The sequence below is a fragment of the Hippopotamus amphibius genome, chromosome 12, assembly GCF_030028045.1.
Source record: "Hippopotamus amphibius kiboko isolate mHipAmp2 chromosome 12, mHipAmp2.hap2, whole genome shotgun sequence".
Taxonomy (NCBI): Eukaryota; Metazoa; Chordata; class Mammalia; order Artiodactyla; family Hippopotamidae; genus Hippopotamus; species Hippopotamus amphibius.
The window spans coordinates 44291477-44315995 of NC_080197.1; the positions used below are offsets into that span (position 1 = coordinate 44291477).

Genomic DNA, 24519 nt, shown 5'->3' on the forward strand with positions numbered 1-24519 from the left:
AGGCCCTCATGAATATTAATGTACTCTGCTTAGTTCACATAATTTGGTAAATTCCTTTAAGATAAACTCAGGCTGAAAGACGAATTTTTGAATTGTGACTGAAGAGTAGGGCAAAGAGAGGAATTTGCAGGTCTCCTGGGCAGGACTGTTTTTTTAAAATCATTAGAGACAAGAGTTTGAAAAGGATGGCCTTTCTGGGATCCAAACGCAAGGACTGATAAACATATTTTACATTGTTGGTGTCCTAAAAATCAGTAACAATTACTCAAAAACTATCTGCCTAGTATTTTTTAATATCTGTTCAAAAACTTTTTTTCAGTAAAGGAAGCAGAATTGCTTTGTGCAGATGGATACTTTGCCAGAAAAAAAAAAAAAGTACCACCAGATCCGGTCTGTGGCTTCGCCTGCCAAGCGAAGCCGGCCTGGTTGGCTTTGTGAGTCCCATGGGCGTTTTGAGACAGGAGGCGTTTGATTGGAGGGTTCTAAGGAGGCCGGAGTGCAGAGTGGAGAAGACGACAGAGATGAGGAAGGATTAGACGCCCCTTTCGCTGTTGGCGAGGGTGGGAATTGACGGGGGGAGCAACGCAGCTCTCATTCAGGGACCCCGGAAAGCCCCCCTCCCCCCACCTACTTGCCTGCATTGTGTCCGCAAATGCTGTCATGTTTGAGGGTCTGCTAGCATGGCCCTGAAGTTTAAAGCTGGAGTTGTTCTTGGGGCACCTCCCATCTTCCTCTCCTTATCATGGGCTTGACGTGAGATCTCTTAAAATCGTGGATTTTGTTGGCTTAATGGATGAGGCCGTGCTCAGGATGGTGGCGGTGGGAGAAACTGGCAGCACACTGACATGTCCTTCTGTGTTTTTCTTTTCTTTCTTTTTTTTACAGCTATTTGCCGACAGGGCTGTAGCCCCAAGCATGGGTCTTGCAAACTCCCAGGTGACTGCAGGTAAACAACTAAACTGTTTTTTGTTTTTTTTTCTAATGATTATCCCTTTAATACAAGAGGAGGACTGACTTTATTATGAATACGCCTCTTTTCCTTGGAGGACAAGAAAGCTTTACCAAAAAAAAAAAAATTTTCAAATAGGCACATCCGAAGCTTATTAAATTATACCAGCTGTCCAGTGGAATGCACACGCTTCTCTCTTGGGGAAAAAAAAAAAAAAGCCTCTTCTGGGCATAGTCAGTGACTTCATGTATTAACGGTTCTGTAAATTGATAACACGTTTTTATAATCTTCCCCTTAAAGTGCTAATGGACTAGATGGAGGGCTGTGGGTTTGGTTTTTGCGTCTGTCTTTCCTCCCCCACCCCCGCCTGGTTTTCTGTCTCCCAGCCCTCCCCCACTTTTCCCATCAATAGGGGAAAGTGGAGCATTCTTTAGAATGGGATTAGGACAATCTCCTGGCCCCTTTGCAGGCGGGAGCCGCCGGTGCTGAGAGGTTAATGGCTGCACTGGAATCTTGTCAGTGGAGCCTGATGAATGTAGACTTTTGCTGCCGGCCTTTGAAGTCTGTTCTTTTATGGCCCGGACAATGCAGGAAGCCAAACGGAGACCTCCCCCACCGGCTTCCCCATTGCAGTTTTGGGAACTTCTTGAAATGTACATCATGCCAATCTGGGAAAGTCTTGTTTCAGGAAATACTGATGGTGTCTGTGGCATTTTGACGTGATCGCCCACGTTGCTGTCCTCCTAAATCTGAAGGATTAGCAGATTTAATGTGACACTCAATGGGTCCTTTGGGCCTGTCATTTTTTCCCCCCAAAGCTACCCCAGTTTGAGCCAAGGGAAGTTTAGGAATCCTTCGTCTAAAGCAGTGCATCGCAAACTGAGGTCACCTGCGGCTCCTGTGGCAGCGCCGACCCTGATTCCTTAGGTGGGGTGGGCCTGCGTCTCTCCCTTTCTAGCAGCCCCCAGCGGGGCTCCTCCTGCTGCTGGGACGTTACTTTGGGATTCGCTGCCCCCAAACCTCAGGACTCAAAGTGTCATTCCCCGAGTTAACCTGGGACGTGTGGAAATGCAGGTTCCTGGGTGCCCCCCCACACCCCCGGAACCCCAGTCCCTCAGTTTGGCCCAGAAATCTGCCTTTTGACAGGCCCACCACGGCCAGGTGACTTTGCTGCTCAGAAAATCTCGGTCCTCTTTACCTCCGTGCCCCTCCCGGCGCCTCTGCCCCCCCCCCCCCCCCCCCCCCCCGCAGCCGGGAGCTCCAGCTCTGGGGCTTGGAGCTGAGGTGGGAAGCAGGGCAGCTGGAAGTCAAACACCACCAGGCTGGCCTGAAATGGCCTCTTCCTACACTGCAGAAAGAGAAGTTTATTTTCTGGAAGGCTGTGGGGGTTCGCCTGCGCACCCCCGTCGGGGGTGGCGGCCGACTGCCGTGTTGAACAGCGTGGCCGTCGAGCGTGGGGCAGCCCCTTCCTCGTGAAGGGTGTTCTGGGGGGTCTGGTCAGCCGTGTCCTCAGGGACGCGGCCTGCTCCGCGCTCCCCGCTCCGCTCAGATGAGTGTCAGCCGAGGCCCGACCGCGATTTCTGCTCCTGTCATCAGAATAAACACAGGGCTGCCCGGGGAGGGCCCTCCGGGAGGGCCCTCCCAGCCAGAACAACAGGCTTTGTTTCCAGAATTTAGCCCTTTCTCTTTGGAAGTCTCCCTCCCACTCCTTGCCCGGACACGCAGGCCCCTGTTTACTTAAGGTGTGACTTTCCCACACATCATTTGCATAGTCTGCCAGCCCATCTCCTCCTCCTTCCCTTGAAAGAAAAATCAAAACAGAACCTTCTCGCTGAGGGAAGTTCTGGTTGTGTCCTGCTCCAGACATAGCCGATGGCTAGTTCCCTGTAAGTTGTCCTTTGGATCGTGTATTACAGAGGTGTGTTGTGTTGTGTTTTTCTCCCCACACGAGAAAACTTCACTGCTTCTCTTGCTCCCAAGTCAACGTGGAGTCCCTTTTCCTGGGTGCACGGTCTTGCTTTACTGTGAGCCTGCCAGTAATATCAAACTTCATTATGAATCATCCTGTGAGGAAAGGCGCTTCAATTTCTCATGAGAACCTTAATCATATATTATTAAACTGGGATAACTTTGTGGATGCCTGTTTTAGGGTCAGTATTTTTATTTGTTTTCTTTTGAAGTCATCCATGGCCTCTTGTGGTTCCTTTTTTTATGCTCGGGGAGCCAGCTCTCATTAATTAAGAGCTGAGGGCGGGTCCTCAGCTGCCTCTTCTTGCTTTTATTAAGCAAATTGAAGAGGTGTAGCCATCCTTCATTTGGAAGGGAAGAAGGGAAAAACAGTCAGAATTTCCAAATCGGTTCCCTCTTAATATCTACCTTTCAAGCTCAGAATATCAATCTCTTACCAAAGGGATCCCCCTGACCTCCCACTAACTTGAGTGATCACTTTTTTAAAAATGTCTATCAGAGGATTTACATTGTTCTTATTCTACTCCTTTAAATAGTCACTCGTCATTTAGACCGAAGTTTCGTCTTAGATGAACCAGAATCCTCTGTCTGATTTTCAAACCACACATCCTGGTGGTTCTTTGTATTGGGGCGTGGAAGTTAGGAAGTGGTTAGTCAGAATTCTCAGGGGCTAAGTTGACTCTTGGCCATGGGTGATGAGCTATTAGCTAGATCCCTATAATTTTCCCATGACAAGGATTTTTAGCCCGCCTCCAGCTCTTTGGAAACTGAAAGCCTTTCCTTCTTGGGGTGCTTGTGTTCCCCAGTTCCAGTGGAGCAGCTGGAGGGGAGGTGGTTCTGACCCTGGGTTTTGCGGGTCTGATCATGGAAATACTTACTGGTCACTGTTCGGGCTCACCTCACCTTCCTTCCACTGTGGGACCTCCCCACGCTCCCCGCACCCCCCCGCCATATCCACACCCAGCCCGCTCCTGTTGGCTAAAGCTTGATTTCTGAGAAGGCAGTGAGAGTTTCAGAGGGCTTGAAACTTGAGGGGAGAGTAGCTGAGCCCCTGCCCCAGGTAAAAGTGTATGTTTGTGTTTTTGTTTGGGCATCAAAGGCACTATTTGGCCTCCAAAGAGTCTGATGAATGAGGCGCTGATAAAGGGAACTTGACTCCCTTCCCAATACTGGATAAACCGAGTGGACTGTGTGTGTGTCTGTGTGCAAAGTGAGACATAACTATAAAATAAATTAGCCTAAGTAGCCGCAATAGCGGGGGGTGGGGAGGGGTTGCCATAGATCATCTGTGGAACCGGCTCCCAGGGCTGTTGCTTTCTTGTCCTCCCTGCAGAAATGGGTCCAGAGATCCGACCCCAATTCTCCAAGGAAGGGTGCCCCTCTCCCTCCTTGTCTGATTTCAGGAAGCTTGCTTCGGAGGCAGTTTCCTGCTGCACTTGGTGTCTGTGTGCTGGGATCATGACTTGCTGTTGCGATGGAGCCCAGCCGAGCTGCTGTGTGAAACTTGCCCAAAGGGCCGCGTGTGCAGGGGCTTTCGCGTGGCTACTGTTGTCAGCGCAGGGAGAGCCCTTTCCTTCCCCCACAGGGGTTGATTTATTCCACCCCACCCTGGGCTCATCCCTGGGAGCCTGAGAAGAGAGAGGGGCTTTGTGAAGGGCAGCCCTGTGCTGGCCTCTCCCCAAACAGCCCTCCTTTTGTTGGGAGTTGCCTGGGAGGGGACCTCAGTCCAACTGTGAAAATGTTTATTTAGAGGGAACCCCTGGACAGACCTTGACAGTCTACCATCCAGAAACAGCAAGCCTGGGCTTTGCATCCCTGTGTTTTCCTAGCTCAAGTCTCCCCGCACGTTCTAAAGGGTAAAGCAGGGTGTGCTGTGTGTCCCCAGGTGCCAGTATGGCTGGCAGGGCCTGTACTGCGACAAGTGCATCCCACACCCAGGGTGCGTCCACGGCACGTGTAACGAGCCCTGGCAGTGCCTCTGTGAGACCAACTGGGGCGGCCAGCTCTGCGATAAAGGTACGTCCGGGGGCCGTGTGGGAGGTCGGGGGCGGGGTGGCGGGGATTTGGTTTTTACTTTCATTTATTTTTTGTTTGCAGGGGCTTTTATTCTAAATCTGTATGAATCTGCCTTTAATGCTGTGAATTTGGGTCTATTTCCCCTCAGTTTTAGTTTTTAAAGAGGAATGGGTCTAGGAGCTCAGCGGATCGGCAGTCTCTCTGGTCCTTGAGTGATTCTTTGGGGTCTTTTGGGCAGATCTCAACTACTGCGGGACCCGCCAGCCGTGTCTCAATGGGGGGACCTGTAGCAACACGGGGCCTGACAAATACCAGTGTTCCTGCCCCGAGGGGTACTCAGGGCCCAACTGTGAAATTGGTAAGTGGTCCAGGCGCGATGAGACCCCCTTGGCTAATTTGCCTGTACACTCAGCGTAAATAGACTTAGGGACTTGTAAAAAGATGAAAATATCCTCCAGTGTTAAGACCTGTCCTCCCAGCAGTTCTGCAGGTCTTTGAAACCTTCAAGTTGCTCAGGTGTTTGGGGTGCTGCTAATGGCATTGGGGGCGGCGTGTGCAGGGCAGGGACCCAGCTCCCAGGTCAGGAGCTTGGAGAAATGTGGCCAGAGAGCTTAGCAAGACCTCCCCGGACACAGCGGGGTTACATCCCACACTTGCTTTTATTTCTTGAACTGAGCTCGAGCTGGCGGCCCGGGTGTGGCATTTGGTTGGGAGGCAAACGTTAGATGGCCTCATGGCAGATGTCACGTTACTGACTGCTGTGCTGGTGTCCACAGCGGAGCACGCCTGCCTCTCTGATCCCTGCCACAACAGAGGCAGCTGCAAGGAGACCTCCACGGGGTTTGAGTGTGAGTGTTCTCCGGGCTGGACTGGCCCCACCTGCTCCACAAGTAAGTCTGAGTTTTGGCCTGTGTTCCTTCGGTGGGTTGGGGGGGAGGGGACAGTTATTGTGTCAAGATACAGGGCTGCGGGTCCCATGTCAGGCTCAGTGATGGGTCTGTCTCAGTGGGAGGGGGCAGATGTGGTCAGAGGTCTGGTGGGGAGTCTGGCCTGAACTTCTGGCCTCTGCCCTTGGAAGGCTCCCGGCACCCCCATCCTAAGGTGCCTCACTAAGTTAGCACGTGCACCTCCGACGGGAAGAAGCTTCCTCGCAGGGTAGCTGCTTCCTTTGCATGTGCTTCCTGGAGCTCTGCCTCCTCTGAGCTGAACTGTGATTATTCTCGTCGAAGCCATGCAGAGGATGCCTGGGGGGAAGGTTGTCACTGCTGCATTTCATCATGGGGACAACATTTTGAAAGAGAGACCAGGGTTACAGAGTTACAGTTGCTGCAGGACTTGGCCGCACACCACGACCACCCCAGTGCTTCACAGTACATATCTCTTGGTCCTACAGTTTCCCTTTGGGAGTGGGGAGTCCGTACTCTTTAACAAGCTCCTGGGGACTTCCCTGGTTGTCCAGCGGTTAGAACTCCGAGCTGCCAGTGCAGGGGACGCAGGTTCCAACCCTGGTCGGGGAAGTAAGATCCCACATGCCATGTGGTGTAACAAAAACAAAAACACACAAGCGCCTGGATTTCGGAAGTGCAGCCAGGCCTGAGGTCTGCTGTCACCAGCACCCCGAGAAGAGCACGTGACATGGTTAAAGCTCTGGGTTCTGGGGTTGGATCACCTGGGCTGGCACCGTGGCCCCCCACCCACCACTTGTGGGACTCTCGTCACTGCTGGCCTGTGCCCTGTTTACGTGGGAGAGGAGCAGCCCCTACGTCCTAGGGATGTGAGGGCTCGGTGAGCCTGGCACCTCGGAGGCTGAGTGGCAGGAGATGAATTGCTAAGAGGCCTCTGGAGTCCAGCGCAGGAGTGGGAGGTTAGGCACGCCAGGCGTGTTATTTTGGGAAAACTCTGTGAGCACATAGGGAGAGGATGATTTTTTTCACCAGTGAGGAAGTTATTTTTCCTTACCTCTCCTTAGTTACTTCCGTGAGCCTTGATGAAACTTTTCTTTAAAAATAAAGGGTAGGCAGAGGTATCTGTCCCAAGTTACCGAGGGCGGGTGCACCAGGGATCCAGCTGGCTCTCCCGCCCGCTGAGGTTGCGGATTAAATGAACTGGGCCAGTGGGGGATTTAAAGCTAAAATCGGGCCTTATCGTCATCGTAGCAGTCACTCGTAGCAGGTGTCTGGCTCTTAAGCGAAGGCCCCTTATGTGAGGGGTGGTGTGACATTGTCTCATTGTCAAATGGACTGAGGTGAAATCGCCAACCCTCTCCTCTTTTTGTCGAACAGACATTGATGACTGTTCTCCAAATAACTGTTCCCACGGGGGCACCTGCCAGGACTTGGTTAATGGATTTAAGTGTGTGTGCCCGCCCCAGTGGACTGGCAAAACGTGCCAGCTAGGTAAGAGGCTGCCTGCACCAGGGTGGGCTTGGATCATCCGAGCGGTTCGGGAAGATGCACGTGTGGCCAGCGGTGTGCATTCTCACGCCGTCGTATGGAGAAGTCATTTATTACCAAGAGTCCACCCAACGGGCCTGGGAGAAGTAACTCGCATGCAGATGGCCTGGCTCCTTGAGGCCCTGTGGGAAAGTCGTGGGATTCCTTGAACCGTGTTGCTCGTCTGTCCGAGGAGTGTTTAGTTGGGTTCCAAACGGGGATGATCTCATGAGGAATGAGCTGTCTGCATTCTTTCTGCCACTTTTAAATCCCAGCAACTAGGCTGTGCTGGGTTTTGCACAGAAATGCCTGGTGGCTTTCTGGTGCCCTGTTGGGGCTAGTTGCAAGCAGCAGCTGGAAAGTTTTCAATTAGCATTCCTTATTGGATCTCCGCTAGGATGGGAGAGGCTTCAGGTGTTCCAAGTAGAGGGCACCTAGTATCTCTTATTTAGCTAGCTCATTCAAATGTCTCGTTTCAGACAAACGATCGGTATGGTATTTTTTTGCGGGGGGGGGGGGGCGAGAAGGGAGGGTGGGCATAGAACCCCATTTCTCACTGTTCATCCTCTCTGTCTTTCAGATGCAAATGAATGCGAGGCCAAACCTTGTGTAAATGCCAAATCCTGTAAGAATCTGATAGCCAGCTACTACTGCGACTGCCTCCCAGGCTGGATGGGTCAAAATTGTGACATAAGTGAGTGAGACTGTTTTGATTTTGATTTTCATGAAACTGGGGTGTTGAAGGTGTTTGCCAGCCATACTCAGGCTCCAGGTCTAAGACTTAAGTAGCAGAAGGAAAACCTTATAGAGGGAATATTTTTGGAGAGGGAGTGATCTGTGCAGAAATGAAAACATACATGTTATCAGGCTCATTAGCTGGTAAAACTGATATGGTGGCTAAAACAATGATGTGAAGTTTCAGGAGCTCAGTCTGGAAGAATCAGGGAGTGTTCCCACCCACTAATAACCTTATCTCACGGGAAGTACGCAGGAAATCTGATTGGAGGTTTTTATCTGTCCTGAGCGGAGAAAGCTTTTCAATTAAGCCCAATTTCAATGTAGATTGCCCCTCTCATACGATGACTTGTTTATTTTTTAGATATTAATGACTGCCTCGGCCAGTGTCAGAATGACGCCTCTTGTCGGGTATGTAAATCTCTGCTTAAATCAAAACCTTTAGTGACTGACAACAAGCCTTAAGATTTATGTGACCCTGGGAAAGCTCTGTCCCTGGGAGATTTAAAAATGCAGGTGAAAAGTGAGTCTCTGGAAGTTTCACTCGGGCTCATGTTACCCCAGCCTCCCGGGAGTCCTCCTGAAGGCACGCACATAGAAATTCCTCTCTCACGTTTGGAGAGGCTTGGCATCTCTTTCAGTGAATCAGCTGAACCGCAGAAGCCCTGTGTTTGTGGAGCACCTAGAAAAAAAGCATGTGTTTCTCCCCCTCCTTCTCCTCCTCCAGGATTTGGTTAATGGTTATCGCTGTATCTGTCCACCTGGCTATGCAGGCGATCACTGTGAGACAGACATCGATGAGTGCGCCAGCAACCCCTGTCTCAACGGGGGGCACTGTCAGAACGAAATCAACAGATTCCAGTGTCTGTGTCCCACTGGTTTCTCTGGAAACCTCTGTCAGGTGAGCCGGGCTAGAGCCTCCAACGGCCAAGTTTTCACAGGCAGCCTCCTCCTCTTCCTCCGCCTCCCTTCCCATCCCCGGACACTGTCTGGAGCCTCCTGTTGCCTGGGGACCTCTGCTAGACACACACCGTGGAAGGAGAGTGATGGGTGATCTTCTTCCCGGTGTTCGGAGCCCATCAATTTCTCTTTGTCCGTTTCATCCCAGACCCAGCGCTCTCCCACTCTGCCCTGTTGTCTCAAATGCGTACCTGGACAGTTGCTAGGACACAGCTGAAAATCGTGCTGGGTGTCCTCCTAACAGAAGCAGACGGAAGGGCAGCCGTGGCTGCTGCCGCAGAGAAGAAGTCATAATCACGCCTTTGTTTTACTTTTTCCCCCCTCCCCTGTCCCTGCTCCTCGCAGCTGGACATCGATTATTGTGAGCCCAATCCCTGCCAGAACGGTGCCCAGTGCTACAACCGTGCCAGTGACTATTTCTGCAAGTGTCCTGAGGACTATGAAGGCAAGAACTGCTCCCACCTTAAAGACCACTGCCGCACCACCCCCTGTGAAGGTACCTTCCTCCCTGCGGGGGTCCTGGCTTGTCTGCAAGGCTGCTGCTCTCTGCCTGTTTGTCACCGCCCCGTGGCGCTTGGAGGGAAGCCAGAACACGTGGAAACAAATCTATTCAGGCCCACCAGTCAGGGGACCATGCCTGCAAGTAGCCCAGGGCAGAGGAGGAAGTTCATTTAGCGTTCCCGTTCTGGGGTGGGCTGATTTGCAAGCCTGAGATGGATTCCTCAGGGCACCCCCTGTCAGTAAGGCTTCCTGCCACAGTGGTATCTGCACTGGCAGGTACAGTAGCCTTGGGCCACGTGTGGCCACCGAGCATTTAGAGTGTGACCAGGGCAACTAGAAACCCTGACTTAATTTTGATGCATTTAAATTGATTTTTTAAAAAGATTTATTTTATTATTTATTTATTTTTGGCTGTGTTGGGTCTTTGTTTCTGCACGCAGGCTTTCTCTAGTTGTGGCGAGCAGGGGTTACTCTTTGTTGTGGTGCTTGGGCTTCTCATTGTGGTGGCTTCTCTTGTGGAGCATGGGCTCTAGGCGTGCGGGCTTCAGCAGTTGCAGCACGTGGGCTCAGTAGTTGTGGCGCACAGGCTTAGTTGCTCTGTGGCATGTGGGATCTTCCTGGACCAGGGATCAAACCTGTGTCCCCTGCATTGGCAGGCAGATTCTTAACCACTGCGCCACCAGGGAAGCCCAATGCACTTAAATTTAAATAGCTGCCTGTGGCTACTGTGTGAGGCGGCTTAGCCTTCCAGGTTCTGTAAGTTTGTCCTGCAGCCATGAGTGCCATCGAGTGGAGGGGGAGCTGTCCCTCCCTCCTTGTTAGTCAGGTTCCTGCGGATTGGATAGGTGTAGAAGGGAAGATGAGCAGAGCCCGCAGACACATGGGCTCCTTGGCTCCATAGAGAGAAAACGCCCCCCCCCCACCCCGAAGAAAACCAAATACCTCCTCTCCACCTGGAGTGTCGGCTGTGCCTGTCACAGCGCGACACAGCACACTGCCAGTCTTGGCCCCTGAGGTGCTGGCTTCTTAGCCGGCAGGTGTCTGGCTCCAGGAGAGCAGTGGTGTGGGTCCTGGGCTCAGGAACGCAGGGTCTTCGGGTCCCTGGCAGGGATCTGACCCGAGTCTGTCTCGCAGTGATTGACAGCTGCACGGTGGCCATGGCCTCCAATGATACGCCTGAAGGGGTGCGCTATATTTCCTCCAACGTCTGCGGTCCCCATGGGAAGTGCAAGAGTCAGTCGGGAGGCAAATTCACCTGTGACTGTAACAAAGGCTTCACCGGAACCTACTGCCATGAAAGTAAGACCCTGAGTCATGGGGGAACAGGGCATGGTCCCCCTCCCCTGCCCCGGCCCAGCTGGGGGGCATCTGGAATCATTTCAGGTGAGACTGGTCCAGGTTTACTATCCATCTAGGATCTGAGACTGAGGTCATGTTTAACTTAGGAGGTCACTGACGCCTCTGAGTCTGCAGCACGTTTATTTTAGAATGTTCTGGAACCTAACTAGATTGGGTGGTCCTCTTTCCCTAAGAGTTTCCTCCCCAGTCTTGCAAGTAGCTTAGCGTGAGGACCTTAAATAAAATGGACAGGGTGTTCTCTGGAGGCCCCTGCTTGATAAACTGCCCGCCCGATTCAAAAACAGTCCTGATGGAGTTAAATGTTGAGGTGCTGGTGTGTTTTCTCAGGAGGGGCCGGGGAACCCATAGAACAGTGCTTGGTGGTGGCGTTGCTTGTCCTTTGTTTACCTGTGTTTTTGTTTTTCCTTTTACAGATATTAACGACTGCGAGAGCAACCCCTGTAAAAACGGGGGCACTTGCATCGATGGTGTCAACTCCTACAAGTGTATCTGCAGTGGCGGCTGGGAGGGTGCCTACTGCGAGACTAGTGAGTCAGGGGTCCTTTGGGGACAGACAGCTCTGGCGGTGTGGGTGGGGTAGGATCAACAGGGGAAGCTTTTTCATGGAAATGTCTGCGAGTGAGACCCCGAGAATTCCTGCCCTGGGACTGCATGGCCTGTGTCCTGTTTACATTTGTTGATGCTGACCTCAGCCAGGGGGAAGGAACTTCTGCAGAGGAGCTTCTACAATTAGACCCTGTAATTAGGAGGCTGGGTATCCCCGACTGCAGGAGAAGTGATGGTCTTTGTGTTGGGATTGTCACTTCTGCCCACCTTGACTTTACCTCCCGTGGTCTGCCACCCGTCTTCCTAACTTGTCGGGGGCTCCTTTCATCCTGGGAAAGGGTAACCGCGTTTAAGTCCCGGGGTGGCTCTGCTGGTGTTTGAACCGGCTGTGGAAAGCAGGGGTGGAGGTGGAGAGCTCAGCGCGTACGTGTCGTGGGGCGTGGACGGGCGTGGGAGTGCCTGCAGCTGGGCGTCCCTTCCGATTGCAGACATCAACGACTGCAGCCAGAACCCCTGCCACAACGGGGGCTCGTGTCGTGACCTGGTCAACGACTTCTACTGTGACTGTAAAAATGGTTGGAAAGGCAAGACCTGCCACTCACGTAAGTGGTGGCCGGCCGGGATCCCATCCTGTCTTCTGCGAGCAGGGCTGGCCAGGGGCTCATGCCGGGATCTTCTCCTGCAGGTGACAGCCAGTGTGACGAGGCCACGTGCAACAATGGTGGCACCTGCTATGACGAGGGGGATGCTTTCAAGTGCATGTGTCCCGGAGGCTGGGAAGGAACGACTTGTAACATAGGTATCTTTCTGCGTCCCATCCCCCACCCCCCTCCGTGGGCATCACAGGGGCTGTGGACACGCACGCCTGTGGCTGTTTTCCAGGGCCTGGTTTTTGCCCCTCCAGACTGTCTCTGGATCCTCAGGGAGGGTGGTCTTGTCTGCTCTTGTCTCGTAGCCCGAAACAGCAGCTGCCTGCCCAGTCCCTGCCACAACGGGGGCACCTGTGTGGTCAACGGCGAGTCCTTCACGTGTGTCTGCAAAGAAGGCTGGGAGGGGCCCATCTGTACGCAGAGTGAGTGCCCCCCCCCCGAACCCTTGCCACTTTGAACTCCCTGAGGGCTGCAGGAGCCCATCCTGACACCCCTGGGGACTGGCAATGGAAACCAGAAGCCGAGCCGTTTGATGTCTGCTTCTGCATCACCTGGGTCTGTTCTAATGACTTGATGGGATGCAGCCCTGACCTGGGCATGAGAAAGTCACGGAGGAGATAAGTGGAGACAGATGGCGTCTTAGTTCCCAGCTCTGGCCTGACCAGCAGCCTGTCTCCATCCATTCCCACACCCCTGCCCACCCCGCCCAGGGTGTCTTCCTGTGTACACGTGTCCCACGGTGAATGGAACAAAGTGTGGTGTGGGCCTGGTTCCCACTGAGCAGAGGTCTTAAGCTCATTCTGCCGGTGTTAAAGACAGCTTTATCATTTGGGTATCGTGGAAATCACTGGTGTCTCTACTTAGGGCTAAGATGGCCTCGCTGTTAAATTGTCTTTTTACTTTGCAGACACCAATGACTGCAGTCCTCATCCCTGGTAAGCATGGCCACCTTTTAAGCTGGCACTTGTCGGCTGTGATGTGTGCGGGCATCTCCTGGGGATCTTGTTCAAAATGCAGGTTCTGATTCAGGAGGTCTGGGGGCTGCTGCACATTCCTCCTTTCTGATAAGCTCCCGGGCAGTGCTGGTCCGTGGACCACAGTTTCATTAGTCAGGTTGTGTCTTCATTTAGAGCAGTGATTCGCAACCTTGGCTGTGCTCGAGAATCACCCGGGGAGCGTCTATAAGTTCCAGTGCCTGGGTTGCAACCCAGACCTGTGAAATTCGACTCTCTAGGGGTGGGACCCAGGGATCAGTGTTTTTAAAGCTCCAGGCAGTAGCGAGCGTGGGCAGGGGTGAGAGCCGTGATCGACTGATCGATCGGATGGAAACTGGCGTGGCTACCTTGGAACTGGCAGGGGGAGTGGTGGACTGGGAGGTGGTAACCGAGGGGTCTTTGCTTTCGTAGTTACAACAGTGGCACATGCGTGGATGGAGAGAATTGGTACCGCTGTGAATGCGCCCCCGGCTTCGCTGGGCCCGACTGCAGGATAAGTAAGGACCACCTCCGACTGGTTCTCCCTACCCCACCCCTCAGTCTGAGAGTTTTCATCTTTAAAACAATTATGGCCATGGTTCTCAGTAGCCTTGAAAAGTAATCTCCTGCCTCCAGCTGGGATCGGAGGCCCCTGGCTGGGCTCTTCCTCTCAGGCACCTGCCAGCCCTTCCCTGGGGGGCACAGCCCTTTTTGTTCTAGGGGAGTGAGCATTAGCTACAGAGTTTGGTGATGAATCTGTTCTGAGGCCCTAAGGAAAGAGTGTACTTCTCCCCGTGGCTAACATGAAATTAGGGGCAAGCAGACATGGCCACAGCCACGCTAGTGGAGGGGGGGGGGGTCAGAGCTAAGGCCTCAGAAGGGACTGGGTCTGTGGTTTCCAGGGCTTGATCAGGCCCCGGTGAAATGATGAAAACAAAATGGGGGCAGGCATTGCAGTTTTTCAGGGTGTTTACAGTTTATTCTTTATTTTGAGCCTTTTTCCTACTTTTTTACATGCCTTTTCTTTTGCCAAAAAAGATGATAGATAGTTGTACTTCTTTGTGTGTGTTCTTTATCCTAAAGTATTTAAAGTTTTATTGGTCCTTGAGGTCCCCAAGTCTGGGACTTCAAGAACTACTAGATGGGGGAACTTTGTATCTGCTTTATGTTTTTGAATAGGGGGTTGGCAAATTCTGGCCTGGGGGCCAAATCTGGCCCACTGCCTGTTTTTGTAAATAAAGTTTTATTGGCACACAGCCACGCTCTTGTTTATGTCCTGTCTAGGGCTTCTTTCATGCTACAACAGAGTTGAACAGTCGTGACAGAGACACGTGGCCTGCAGAGCCTGACATACTTGCTAGCTGACCCTTTTCAAGACCTTTGCTGGGCCTGGTTCTAAGTTATACTGTCAGAGAAAAAGGAACTTTACTAAAAAATTGCTGCTTCCCAAAATGATCCTTAGCTGTTAGAAATCAGGCTAGTGGTGATCCTTGCAGGGCAGTGACTGGAGACTTTGGGAGTACGAATGGTCTGTTTCTTCATTTGGGTGCTGGTCATGAGATGAAAATGTGTTACACTTATACTTAGAAAGGTATACAAATCCTATCTGTATGTTTTGTCAGTAAAAACTTAGACATTGCTGCCTCCCATTGGGGCCTAAATTTGAACTCCACTATTTTTTTCCTAGACATCAACGAATGCCAGTCTTCACCTTGTGCCTTCGGGGCAACCTGTGTGGATGAGATCAATGGGTACCGGTGTGTCTGCCCCCCAGGGCACAGTGGTGCCAAATGCCAGGAAGGTACGTGGGCCAGGCCCAGCTGCCCATGTGTGCTGTGGGCCGAGTGGGCACTGCAGTCACTGTTTTGACTGTGAGTGGACACTGTGCTCAGGGAGAGAACACGGAGGGGACATCCACTGGGGACCATGGGAAAGGGGAAACTCGAGGGCTCTCATGGAAACAGGCTAGTTGTTGGTTTTCGCCAGCTGTTGCCACAGCCATGCTGTGTAACAACCATCCCCAGTCTAAGTGTGTACAAGTATTGTTGTTGCTTGTGGGCACACAGGGTGAGCAGAGTGATGGGTGCTCTGGGTGGGTGCCCGGGTCTGTTCTGTGTGCTGCCCCGTCCTCCTGGGACCAGCTCTGTGTCCATGTTCTTTTCCTGGCAAACAGCAGGCTCTCAAGGGGCCAAGCTCACCCGGGAGAGACTCAGCTCACATCCCATCCCCACACACGGTACTGGCCAAAGCTGGTCACGTGGCCTGGCGCAAAGGCCACCAGGGAGGGAGGGACACACGCTTGCCCATCGTGGGAGCAACTCTGTTGTCAGTGGGCAGAGGGCAGTGGGTGTTGTCACTTCCCGAAGGGCAGGGAGCAGAGGATCAGGAGAAGCGTCTCCAGAAAAGGCAGCTCCTTCCACTCACGTGTCTCCACCTCAGTTTCAGGGAGATCTTGCATCACCGTGGGGAGCGTGATACCTGATGGGGCCAAGTGGGACGATGACTGCAACGCCTGCCAGTGCCTGGATGGGAGGATTGCCTGCTCCAAGGTAGGCGTGGCCCTGGCTGCCTGCCTTCTGGTTCTGGAACCGCTGACGGGTGTCTCCTGAGTGCCACTCCATCTGTCTCTGCAGGTGTGGTGTGGCCCCCGCCCTTGCTCGCTGCACAAAGGGCACAGCGAGTGCCCCAGCGGGCAGAGCTGCATCCCCATCCTGGACGCCCAGTGCTTCGTGCGCCCCTGCACTGGTGTGGGCGAGTGCCGGTCCTCTAGCCTCCAGCCCGTGAAGACCAAGTGTTCGTCCGACCCCTACTACCAGGACAACTGTGCCAACATCACGTTCACCTTCAACAAGGAGATGATGTCGCCGGTACGGAACACGTTCTTGCTGGCTCTGCAGAGGTGGGGCGTCTGCTTGCCCTAATGCAGGGGTGTCATGAGCTCGGATCTCCTCCTTAGCCTAGGTTCCTGTCTTACACCAGAGCTTGACTATAGCTCCACTTTCAAGCAAAGGGCAGGCTTTTTTCCTCTGTTGTCTTACACGTGTGTGGATTTAAAAATATCGTTCTAGGGTCTCACCACTGAGCATATTTGCAGCGAGTTGCGGAATCTGAACATTCTGAAAAATGTTTCTGCCGAATATTCAATCTACATAGCTTGCGAGCCCTCCCCATCTGCGAATAATGAAATACACGTGGCCATTGTGAGTATGAGACCCGCTCAGTCTTGGTTGTTTGACTGAAGAGTAGCTCACAAACGGCATCTGCTCCAGAAGAGCAGAGACACTGAAGGAGAGCCGGCATTCACGTGTGGTCAAATAATTTTGAATAAAGGTGACTGTAGAGTGTCCCTGACCCTCTAGTCTGATGAGTCTTCCTTTTCCAGTCTGCTGAAGATATCCGGGATGATGGAAACCCTATCAAGGAGATCACCGACAAGATTATCGATCTTGTTAGTAAGCGTGATGGGAACAGCTCGCTGATCGCCGCTGTTGCAGAAGTGAGAGTTCAGAGGCGTCCTCTGAAGAACAGAACAGGTAGGCGGCGGGCACAGTGGTCTCTCTCTGTAAGGACTGTCATGTCCATCTCATCAATAAAACCAGTACAACCAGTGTCCAGTAAAACCACCAGGTGGGGAGTTACTTAACGGTTCCCTACTCAGGGACCTCCCGCTTTTAACTGAGAAAACAGAGGCTGGCTGACATGACCAAGGTCACGTGGCAACGGGCAGAGGGGGCCCTGACCTGTGCCCTGGCAGGTGGGTGCCCTCCCAGGCACACATTGCCTCTGGGTCCCGGGTAGAGCATGGCTGTGCCTTGAGCGTGTGTCTGTGTGGAGCCTGCCTTGTGCTCTGGTGTCGGGACAGCCTTTCCTAAGCGCTGAGAAACAGGTTTGATAGACAGCTCGGTGGCCCTGCGGGATGCCCAGAGTTCCCTGTGGACGCCCTGAGCATCACTGTTCTAGTGAAGCGACTTGCTGGGTGCAGGACCACTGGGGGCATTTGAGCCGTCCATGCCAGGACCCTCTTTATGAGGAGTCTGAAAACCAGCTCATCTAATGAGCTGCCTGAGTAGCCAGACTCCCTATGACCGGCCTGGACACTGCTCTCCCCGCACAGAGGTGGGAGCCTGCACAGGCTGCTGCTCGGCCTGGTCCCTCCAGGGATGCTGGTTCTCTCAGGACGCTGGGAAGTGATGATGTGCGGTTGGGAAAGGGACTTGTCCCCACGACAGGGGAGCTGCCGTTGGCCCCTGAGCCGCGGGCGCAAGGCTCACGGGGGTGCCCCTGCCTTGCAGATTTCCTGGTGCCCCTGCTGAGCTCGGTCCTGACCGTGGCCTGGGTCTGCTGCCTGGTGACCGCCTTCTACTGGTGCGTGCGCAAGCGGCGGAAGCCCGGCAGCCACGCACGCTCGGCCTCCGAGGACACCACCACCAACAATGTGCGCGAGCAGCTGAACCAGATCAAGAACCCCATCGAGAAGCACGGGGCCAACGCGGTCCCCATCAGGGACTACGAGAACAAGAACTCCAAAATGTCCAAAATAAGGACACACAACTCGGAGGTGGAAGAGGACGACATGGACAAGCACCAGCAGAAGGCCCGCCTCGCCAAGCAGGCCACGTACACGCTGGTCGACAGAGAGGAGAAGCCCCCCCACGGCACACCGGCCAAACACCCAAACTGGACAAACAAACAGGACAACAGAGACCTGGAGAGCGCGCAGAGCCTGAACCGCATGGAGTACATCGTATAGCAGGCGGCGGGCGGAGTCTGAGGGCGCCCGGGGCTCCTGCTTCTCCTGCTGTCCTGTCGTGTTCCGGTCCCAGGCTGTCCTTGACGTAGAACCCCTGTGTTAATTTAAGTTCTGACAAGCTGGCTTACACTGGCAATGGTAGTTTCTGTGGTTGGCTGGGCAGTGCTGCATGGCACAGCTATGCAGACACCAGTGCCTGGGGCCGCGGGGCCCGCACCTCTCGGATCAGGCTCCCAGGAGGACGCCCGGCCCCCTCCCCCGCCGAGGCCTCCAGCTTCCACTTCTGCCAGATGTCCCGATGGTGATGCAGTCTTAGGATCATAGTTTTTATTTATATTTATTGAAACTCTTGAGTTGTTTTTGTATATTGGTTTTATGATGACGTCCAAGTAGTTCTGTATTTGAAAAGTGCCTTTGCAGCTCAGAACCACAGCAACTATCACAAATGAGTTTATTATTTATTTTTTTTATTGTATTTTGTTGTTATTGGGGGCGGGGGGACTTTGATGTCAGCAGTTGCTGGTAAAATGAAGAATTTAAAGAGGAAAAATGTGTCAAAAGTAGAATTTTGTATAGTTATGTAAATAATTCTTTTTTTTATTAATCACTGTGTATATTTGATTTATTAACTTAATAATCAAGAGCCTTAAGACATCATTCCTTTTTATTTATATGTATGTGTTTAGAATTGAAGGTTTTTGATAGCGTTGTAAGCATATGGCTTTATTTTTTTGAACTTATTTTCTTATTACGTGTTGCCTATAAGCCAAAATAGTTTAAGACAATAGGATGGCCTTCCGTGCCTGGAATACTGGTGGAACTTTTTTTTTTTTTCGTACGACGTCAGATGTTTAAAACCCCGACTGAGGCAGTTTGAGAGTTAGTCTAGAACAGGTTCCTTTTTTTTTTTTTTTTTTTTTTGCTTTAGACTTGAAGAGACAGGCAGGTGATCTGCTGCCGAGCAGTTTAAGGGAACAAGCTGAGCTATGACTAAACGTAGCCAAAACGTGAGTGGTTGAAGATCATTAAAAATATCAGATTAATTGTGTGAAGCTGGAAGCACACCGATCTTATTTTGTAAATTCTGATTTCTTTTCACCATTCGTAACGTAAGACTGAACCACTTGTAGATTTGACTTTTTCGTTGTTATCTACTGCATTTAGGGAGTATTCTAATAAGCTAGTTGAATACTTGAACCAGAAAATGTCCAGTAAGATCACTGTTTAGATTTGCCAGAGCCCCACTGCCTGCCTTAAGTGAGGAAATCAAAATGCTACGATAAAGTTTAAGATCAAAAAGGCTTATCAAAAACAGATTTCATTGGTTCACTGTTGAGAACGTGAAGATTCTTTGTATGGTCCTCTTAGTGTTATACGAACGTAAACATGCATCTTTGATGTGTTGTTCCTGGCAATGCATTTTGAAAAGTCATATTTATTAAATTTTTTGTACGAAAACACGGACCCGTGTGGCCTCTCCTGAGCTTCTGTAGTTCTGCCCGGCTCGGTGTCGTGCCTTTGCCGCCGCCCTGGGCCTGTCCTGGTGACCGGGGCGTGAGAAGCAGGCTGTGCTTGACGGGGGCCTGGCTCAAGAACGGAGAGCCTTTCCAGCCATCACATTCATCGTGCATTCTCGAAACCCCGAGGGGCTGCCACGAAGCTGGAGCTGTGAGAGCCCCGTCTTGGGGGGGCCTTGACGCCCTTGTTATTCCACAGCAAGTGTGAATACTGCTTGAATAAACAGCACTGGATTAACGGCCTGCAGTGTGGACGTGAATTGTTTTGAGCACTTGCGGGGAATGCCCACCACCCTAAAAGGGTTTAAATTGCTTGGAATTGGTGCTGGGGGATTAGGAGGGGGACTGGATGCTTCCTCTCTTTTTTTTTTCTCCCCCCTGCTCCTTGGATGAACATGGATGTCCTGCCATCCTTGCAGACCACACCCTCAAGACTTCACACATGCTTAGGCCTCCTCCCAGCTGGTCTCAGCAGGAGGTGGTGGTTACAAGCTTCTGCGGTGAGGACCCATCTACTCCTCACCACCTTTGCTCCCAGGGAGTGAGCGAGTGGCTGGCCTCCTGTGCGGCCTTGGGGTGCCGGAGCCGGGCTTCTCCTACCTGTAAAGGTCAGGAGAGCTGTGGTTGTCACTTGCGGCTGCTGGGGCCAGAGGCCAACAAGCCTGCCCCACGTGGCGGGGTGGGGTGGGTGGGGGAAGCTTTGCCTCTGGCATCTCTGCACTGAGGGATGAGCTTCTGGTGACAGGCACGTGGACAGTTTCCAGCAGCTTCGAGGAGTTGCCAGGAGTTCCCTCCTCTGGTTAGGAAGCCACAGCTTACCCTCCTTGGAGCTGGGACACCCAGGCTGTCCACCCTTCTCCAGTCTTCATAGTATAACTCCAGCTGGATCGACAAACCCAGCACAGGAAAAGCTACGGGGATGTTTATCTTTCCTCATTCTTGGGAGACTTCTCTTTCTACCAGGCTAGGGGTTGTGCCCCAATGGGCATCTTGATTAAGTGGATGGCGGGTTGAAGTGTCCCTGGTCTCTTGTGCACGAGGGAGGCCATCAGGGAATCGGTCCAGCACAGAGTTTTGGCTTGTGGGGAGGCAACGTGAAGGACTTGGACTGTGATGGGTCTGGTTTTCCATGATGTCTCTTTGTCCTGGTGCCGCCTCCTGCCTGCGGGGTGCGTTAGAGGGAGGAAGCAGCGCTCACCCAGTACAGACCGACAGTCTGACCTTGAATTCAGATCTGGTACAGTCTGAATTCAAATGCTACCTTGCTCTGCTGGTTTGTAAACTTGGATTCTACAGGACCCCAGAATTCCCTGTGTAGCTGCCAAATGTTTGTGTGCCAAGAAAAAAGTTTAATGAGCCTCCACAATTCTCGATTCCAGGAGGCAAGTGATCTTGAGATTGTTATTTTAAGGAGCCTTCTGTGCATGACACGCTGGGTAGTGGAAAGGATGAGGTGGTCTCATCTCAACACGGCTCAAAGCCGGGACCTTGGTCATGAAGGGCGGTTGTCCCCTTTCTTTAAGCCCTGGTTATCGTGGGGACAGGAAAAGCAGGGACTCAGAACCTTCTCCGTCCCCTGGGAATGTTCTGTGCCCTCTGCAAGCAGGCCCTGGGAGGAGGAAGAATTTTCTGTGCTAACTAGAACTCTAGCATTAGGACATATATACCATGAAACCCCAGGAAAAGCATCAGCTCAAAGTTGGTTGCTTTAGGATGGGAAACTGTCTCGGGCTTCCAGAGTTACCTAATATAGAGTCAGAACAGAAAAGGGGGGGGGGGTATATCTTGACTAAAAGCCCAGGGAGACTGGTTGATGAAGCAGAACTTGTAAGTGGGGGTTTCTCTTAAATGCAGAGTCCCAGGCCTGGCCCATGATTCACAAGTGGGGCCTGGGAACCTGCATTTTCAGCAAGCTGTCTCCTCCTTCCCCCATCCTCCCTGGCTTGGGTACAGCAAACTTTGAGAATGGCTTCTCTAAAGTACTGAAGTACAAGCTCTTCCGTTAATTACAAGGTTTTTCCTCCTTGTTAAACTGAATTAAGTAGTCTGGAAGCCAGTTTGTTGCTCAATTGCCACCTGACATCATTTTTAAGTAAATTAATTACACCGCCCCTTGAGCAAGTTGTGGTGTAAGCACTTCATTTATTGGCTGATCTGAGGGGCTCAGTGAGTCAAAGTTAACTTATTTGGTTATATTTCTTAGGTAGCAAATGACCCAGGGAACCAGATGGTGGGTTTCCCACATTTCTGAACGGCATACACCTGTCGGACCCCAAAGTGATCAAGTGTGTGGCTAAAAATCAGTTGACTTTAAAGAAAAAAAAAAAAAAAATCCCACCAGCCTGCGGAGGTTTGCAACTTGGGCTGAACAAAGTTCCAGCATTTCCGCTTCAACGGCAGCTTTCTTGCCTCTACTGGGAACGAGAAGCAGGAGTTCAGAGGTTCCCGGGCTGGGAAGACACACAAGTACCGGGTTATGGGAAGCCTCCTCCTGCTAATGTGTATTTATACTTGGTAAGCTCTGATTCATCTGAGCATTGGAACAGAAATCTGCTTCCTGAGGTTCTGTTTTTAAATAGATAGTTTGCAAAAACAACAATTATTTTTCTTAACATTTTTTTTCCATCCCACAAGCAGCTAAACATCCCAGCTCGGGCTATGTCAGGCTCCAACTATGCCAACAGACAGCCTGGTTACCAGAGGCAGAAGGGTGCCCCGAGGCAGTTCTGTGGGGTTCTGGCCCCAGAAGTCTTAAAAACAAAGTTTAGAAACCATTAGGGCAATCGTGTTGCGTCACTTGAAGTCCATGAGATATTCCTGGGTCTGTTAAGAATGACCCATTTCCCTCTGTGAACAGCTGCCTTCCGATGGTGGTGAAAAGTAAAGGCGAGTGGGGGTGACGCTTGCAGGGCTGTGGGTACCGCTGCCTGGCACGGAGGGGCCTGCACACCTGCACGGCGCCCTCTGGGATCGTGTCACGAGGGCGCAGCTCCCTGGCTTTGGACATAAATCTACCTGTGCTACTTGCTCTTACACGCCAGGCACAGCCTCCTGGCTTAGAGTGTGTTGCTTTCAAGTCACAGGCAGCTTGTACAAGTCTTCAATTATGTAGCATTACGCAGGGGCACAGCATTAACCTGTGATGTGAAAGTTGGGGAAATTAACCTGGAGAGTAGAGGCTCTTAAACCCAAGAAAAACCTTGAATGGAGGCCTGCCCCCTGCCCCACCCCTCCCCCTGCAACTATCCGCATCAGGGCACCCAAGGGTTGAATTACCCAGAGAGCAAAGGCAGATGCCAGTGACATGAAAGTAACAGCTTTGTTTTAAAGAGAAGCTCTCCTGGCAGGGCAGCGGGGATCCTCCACGATCCCCAGGGGACCACACGTTGGCAGCTGGCTTTCTAATGACTACTCAGCACCCACACGGGTTGGCCCCCTCTCTGTTTTGCACCTGAAGAGTGAAAAGCTGCTTTACTTCATCCTTTCTGAGAAATGTGCAGCTGAAAAGCCTTCCTCAGAGACTCACCAGGTATGAATGCAACCAGAGACCTTACCAATAGAAGGATTCACCCTCCTTGCTTTCTCGGGGTGGAGGGAGGCCTGGAGAGGAGCAGGGACCTGCCCCAGATCACGTAGAGTTAGCAACAGCCAGGACTAGAACCTGGGGCTCCTGTTAGCTGGGCTGCTGCGTTTTCTGCGTCTTCTGGGGATTTGCCAGGTTTATGTCCAGATCCTGCCCTTGATGTGATTTTCAAAGGTGAAGAATTGGGAGATTAGCAATTAACAAAGAGGCTGCAGGAAGCTGCTGCAAAGACAGTGGCGCCCATCTGAGCTGTGCCTCCTCCGGGCTTTGCCTAGAAAGTGACATCTTTACAAATCTGTGAGCGACAGATATTTCCCAAACCAAAGGCAGCTTAAGCTCCATCCCTTCAGAGGTGATTTCCCTGTGAAGCAGCTTCACATTTCCTTTTCAGTTTCTGCTTCAGAGAATTAGAAAATGAAGCTCAGGAAAAGAGGCTCAGAGAGGAAAGCAAGTGACAGGCCCCTACATCCTCCTCCTCTGTGTGTTGCACACACATGCGCTCACTTCACAGGGGTTTTCAGGGTGATCAGGATGCTCGCCACGTCGGAGGCCGTTGGGAGGGCGCTGGCCAGTGTCAGGTGATTTGCAATTACCACTGGCCTCCTCTCACAACCCCTAACCACGCGTGCCTCCCGGGCAGGCTACTTCCAGGTTATGGGGCAAAAAGCATCTGAGCAGCTAAAAAGACTAAAATCCAAGGTGGTTGAACGTGATGCCACGCCAGACCGGGTGCAGCGGGGCCAGCACAGACACATCTGGGAGTTCCTGGAACCGCCCGTGGGCCGCTCTGCTTCCTCCACCAGCACCTGTGCTCTCCCCGCCCACCGAGGAGGGGCTGGGAGAGGATGCCACATCTTTAACCTGTTTGTCACGCTGGGGAGGGCAGAATTAGGCGTATTATGCTAAAGTGTCCTATGCGCTGAGGCACCCATGCTGACCGGTTTGGAAAAACTCCATCCTGGAGACAGAAATGTAACCCCTCCAAGTTCAGGACACTGACCATCAGCTACCTTCAGGAGGCTCTCTGGCTTGGCAGGGATGGTTTTTGAAAGTGTTTTGGAAAGAATCCAAGGCACAAAGCAGAAAGGAAGAGCACAAATGTGAAACAGCTACAGTTTTGCACAAAACTAAGGACAAAGTGGCCAAGAGGTAAAGGAAAGGGAGTGGGAGGGGCGAGTCAGGCCTCCGCACCCCCTCTGCTCTCCCGGCACCCAAGGCCGCTATCTCTGCGTTTGCTTCCTGTGAGATCTTGGTCCAACACTCAGCAAAAGAGGCCTGAACAGAACGTAAATTGATGCAGCCGCTATGGAAAACAGTCTGGCGTTTCCTTAAAAAACTAAAAATAGAGCTAACCATATGATCTAGCAATCTCACTCCTGGGCATACATCTGGAAAAGGTGACAACTCTAATTCGAAAAGATACATGCACCCCTATGTTTATAGCAGCACTATTCACAATAGCCAAGACATGGAAACAACCTAAATGTCCACTGACAGATGAATGGATGAAGAAGATGTGGTACATATATACAATGGAATACTACTCAACCATTAAAAAGAATGAAATAATGCCATTTAC

The 24519-nt window shown here is 52.0% G+C and overlaps 1 protein-coding gene across 5 annotated transcripts in view; it reads left to right on the top strand.

Annotated features, from left to right (window-relative positions):
* Positions 1 to 19599, top strand: part of JAG1 (jagged canonical Notch ligand 1) — a 35737-nt gene extending 16138 nt beyond the window's left edge. For 2 of the 5 annotated variants that reach the window (XM_057700806.1, XM_057700810.1), the window contains 22 exons: positions 886 to 946; positions 4803 to 4933; positions 5172 to 5291; positions 5710 to 5823; positions 7216 to 7329; positions 7946 to 8059; positions 8465 to 8511; positions 8828 to 9001; positions 9406 to 9556; positions 10696 to 10860; positions 11334 to 11447; positions 11955 to 12068; positions 12152 to 12265; positions 12422 to 12538; positions 13024 to 13051; positions 13523 to 13608; positions 14778 to 14891; positions 15530 to 15639; positions 15724 to 15957; positions 16159 to 16290; positions 16473 to 16623; positions 17383 to 19599. In XM_057700806.1, the coding sequence (XP_057556789.1) occupies positions 886 to 946; positions 4803 to 4933; positions 5172 to 5291; positions 5710 to 5823; positions 7216 to 7329; positions 7946 to 8059; positions 8465 to 8511; positions 8828 to 9001; positions 9406 to 9556; positions 10696 to 10860; positions 11334 to 11447; positions 11955 to 12068; positions 12152 to 12265; positions 12422 to 12538; positions 13024 to 13051; positions 13523 to 13608; positions 14778 to 14891; positions 15530 to 15639; positions 15724 to 15957; positions 16159 to 16290; positions 16473 to 16623; positions 17383 to 17840 (2963 nt within the window). In that variant the 3' untranslated portion in view covers positions 17841 to 19599. The remainder of the gene's footprint in view (positions 1 to 885; positions 947 to 4802; positions 4934 to 5171; positions 5292 to 5709; positions 5824 to 7215; positions 7330 to 7945; positions 8060 to 8464; positions 8512 to 8827; positions 9002 to 9405; positions 9557 to 10695; positions 10861 to 11333; positions 11448 to 11954; positions 12069 to 12151; positions 12266 to 12421; positions 12539 to 13023; positions 13052 to 13522; positions 13609 to 14777; positions 14892 to 15529; positions 15640 to 15723; positions 15958 to 16158; positions 16291 to 16472; positions 16624 to 17382) is intronic. The other 3 variants (XM_057700809.1, XM_057700807.1, XM_057700808.1) reach the window with 3 other exon arrangements.
* The last annotated feature ends 4920 nt before the right edge of the window (positions 19600 to 24519 follow it).